Raw genomic sequence first — 2,454 nt, 5'->3', positions numbered from 1 at the left:
TGTTGTTGTTATTCCTGGTTCTTTTGGATAGGACAGAGAGAAATGGACAGAGGAAGAGAAGACAGAGAGGGGGAGAGAAAGATAGACACCTACAGACCTGCCTCACTGCCTATGAAGCAAACCTCCCCCCATAGATGGGGAGCCTGGGGCTCGAACCAGGATCCTTGCCCAGGTTCCTGTGCTTCGTGCCATATGCGCTTAACCCACTATGCTACTCCTAGCCCCCAATGTTGTATTTTTTAAATTTTTTTTAGATTTATTTATTTATTCCCTTTTGTTTCCCTTGTTTTATTGTTGTAGTTATTGTTGTTATTCTTGATGTTGTCATCTCATTATTGGATAGGACAGAGAGAAATGGAGAGAGGAGGGGAAGACAGAGAGAGGGAGAGAAAGATACCTGCAGACTTGCTTCACTGATTGCGAAGCAACTCCACTGCAGGTGGGGAGCCGGGGCTCAAACTGGGATCCTTCCGCCGGTCCTTGTGCTTTGTGCCACGTGCACTTAACCTGCTGCGCTACAGCCCGACTCCCAGTGTTGTATTTTTTAAATACATGAAAAAAGAAAACTAATTTATAGATCAGTATTCACTATACCTTGGCAAGGAAAAGGAAAAAAAAATGTATGTTACCCTACCCCAGGTAAGGCTGTGGTTAAATCATCTATCTTGTAATATATGCTTTGTTAAATGTCTAGCAGAAAGTGCAGGATCACATATATTCTACTTGACTAAGAGTAACATGTGAAACATACACATTCATGTAGAAGAGAATGATGAATTTGTTCATCTTGGGAGAAATTATCCTTCACTAAATTACTAAACAGTAACTGTCTTCCTCAATGTGATGAATCGTTTTTCAGTACTAATTAGCACAAAAGGACTAATGGTGGCATAGGCATTGGCCACAAGTACCTGAACATAAAGACGAACTGGGTCATTGGCCCACACTGTTCTTGAGGAGGACATGATGCAGTCCATAATGTACATCACCCCAAAGAAACCCATGAGCAGTAGGATGGTCTGAGTGGCTCTTTTTTCTGGAGCTGCTCTGGGGGAAAGGCTGGTGCTGTGAAGCTGTCGAGACAGCTTCCTGTGCCTGTACAAGACAGTCACCATGTAGCCACTAGAAAGAAGCATGAGCCCAATGAAAGTGACATCTCTGAAGATCATGAGTGTGAACAGTATCTGCATGAGGAAATAATTCTGAGGCCAAACAGAGCAGAATTCAGCTACGAATAGAACATGGGTTGACGACACATTGAGATTGACAAAAATGGAGACAAAGAAGTGTGTGTTCATGGACATATTGAAGAGCCATAGGAGAAAAAGGCAATATAGGCTATGTTGTGAGGATTTATGTTTGAACTTGGCTAGACAGGAACTTTGAGGACTGAGGGTGATGGCCTGCAGGATGCTCAGCAGGCAAGAGGTACAAATGGACAGATTCCTTGACAACCTACTAATATAGATAACTAATTTACAGGTGAAGTCATTCCAGAAGTGTGAAGAACCAAAAATGTTTGTAACCAGGAAGCCCGTTGTCATCAGCACCATTATATGAATTAAAGCCAACTGAATGATAATCAGATCCATGGGCCTGGGCTTGCTCTGGAGAAGGAATATCAGAGTGTAGGAGAGAAGAAGGAAGGTGTTAGCTAAGGTCCCAATGCCAACTTCAGAGAAAAAGGCATTTCTTGTGGCAACAATAGCATGAAGTTTCATGTCTTCACTCAAATTCATGGAGAAAAGGAATATATAGCTAAAAAAAAAAAAAGCTGAGAAGAAAAGCAAAAAAAAAAATTATCAGAAACATTACTGCCCTCATAAATATCAACCTGTATTATTATAGCCATCAACAAAATATGTGGGTAAATCCTTCTGCATCGTTTCTCACGCCGATGTACTCAAACCGACCTTCACATTCCCCAGATGCCATCACTAATCTCTATTTCATTCCCACTTTATACTCTTCTCCCTAAAATCACAGGTCAACACTTTTCGTATACAATTTCACAAGGTTGAAAGAAGACCCTATCAAAAACAATATTCACTGCAAAGCCCTCAAATAATGTCATATGTTTGTTGTTTTGTTACAATGCTTATGGCAAAAAGAAAAAAAGAACTTGAATAGGCTGATAGTATTATTAAGTGACCTGGTTTCCTTAGGTATTGATTCAACTAAAATGACAGATCTGCTGAAGTCGGTTGATGAGTTAATGGAAAAATAATCACATTACCAAAACTGAGAGATCTTGTCATTACAGAAAGATTAAATAGCATGCCAAATCTAATAAAAAAAAAAAACTATCTCACACAATGACTTCTATAGAAATGTTAGCTATTATTATGACTATTAGTCCTTTAAAGATATGGCATGAGATTGTTAAGGCATCTCTTAAGAATGTCTCAACTTTTTCCCATCAAAAGGAGGCAAGGAAAATGAAGAAAAGAATCC

The 2,454-nt window shown here is 39.7% G+C and overlaps 1 protein-coding gene across 1 annotated transcript; it reads right to left on the bottom strand.

Annotated features, from left to right (window-relative positions):
- Nucleotides 1-815: 815 nt before the first annotated feature.
- LOC103108221 (vomeronasal type-1 receptor 90-like) lies at nt 816-2,251 on the bottom strand. The gene has a single exon (XM_007517118.2). The coding sequence runs from the start codon at nt 1,737-1,739 to the stop codon at nt 816-818; it is 924 nt and encodes a 307-aa protein (XP_007517180.1). The 5' UTR covers nt 1,740-2,251.
- Nucleotides 2,252-2,454: the final 203 nt, after the last annotated feature.

This window comes from Erinaceus europaeus, chromosome 21, assembly GCF_950295315.1.
Source record: "Erinaceus europaeus chromosome 21, mEriEur2.1, whole genome shotgun sequence".
Classification (NCBI taxonomy): domain Eukaryota; kingdom Metazoa; phylum Chordata; class Mammalia; order Eulipotyphla; family Erinaceidae; genus Erinaceus; species Erinaceus europaeus.
This window is presented reverse-complemented; position numbering and strand designations above follow the sequence as displayed.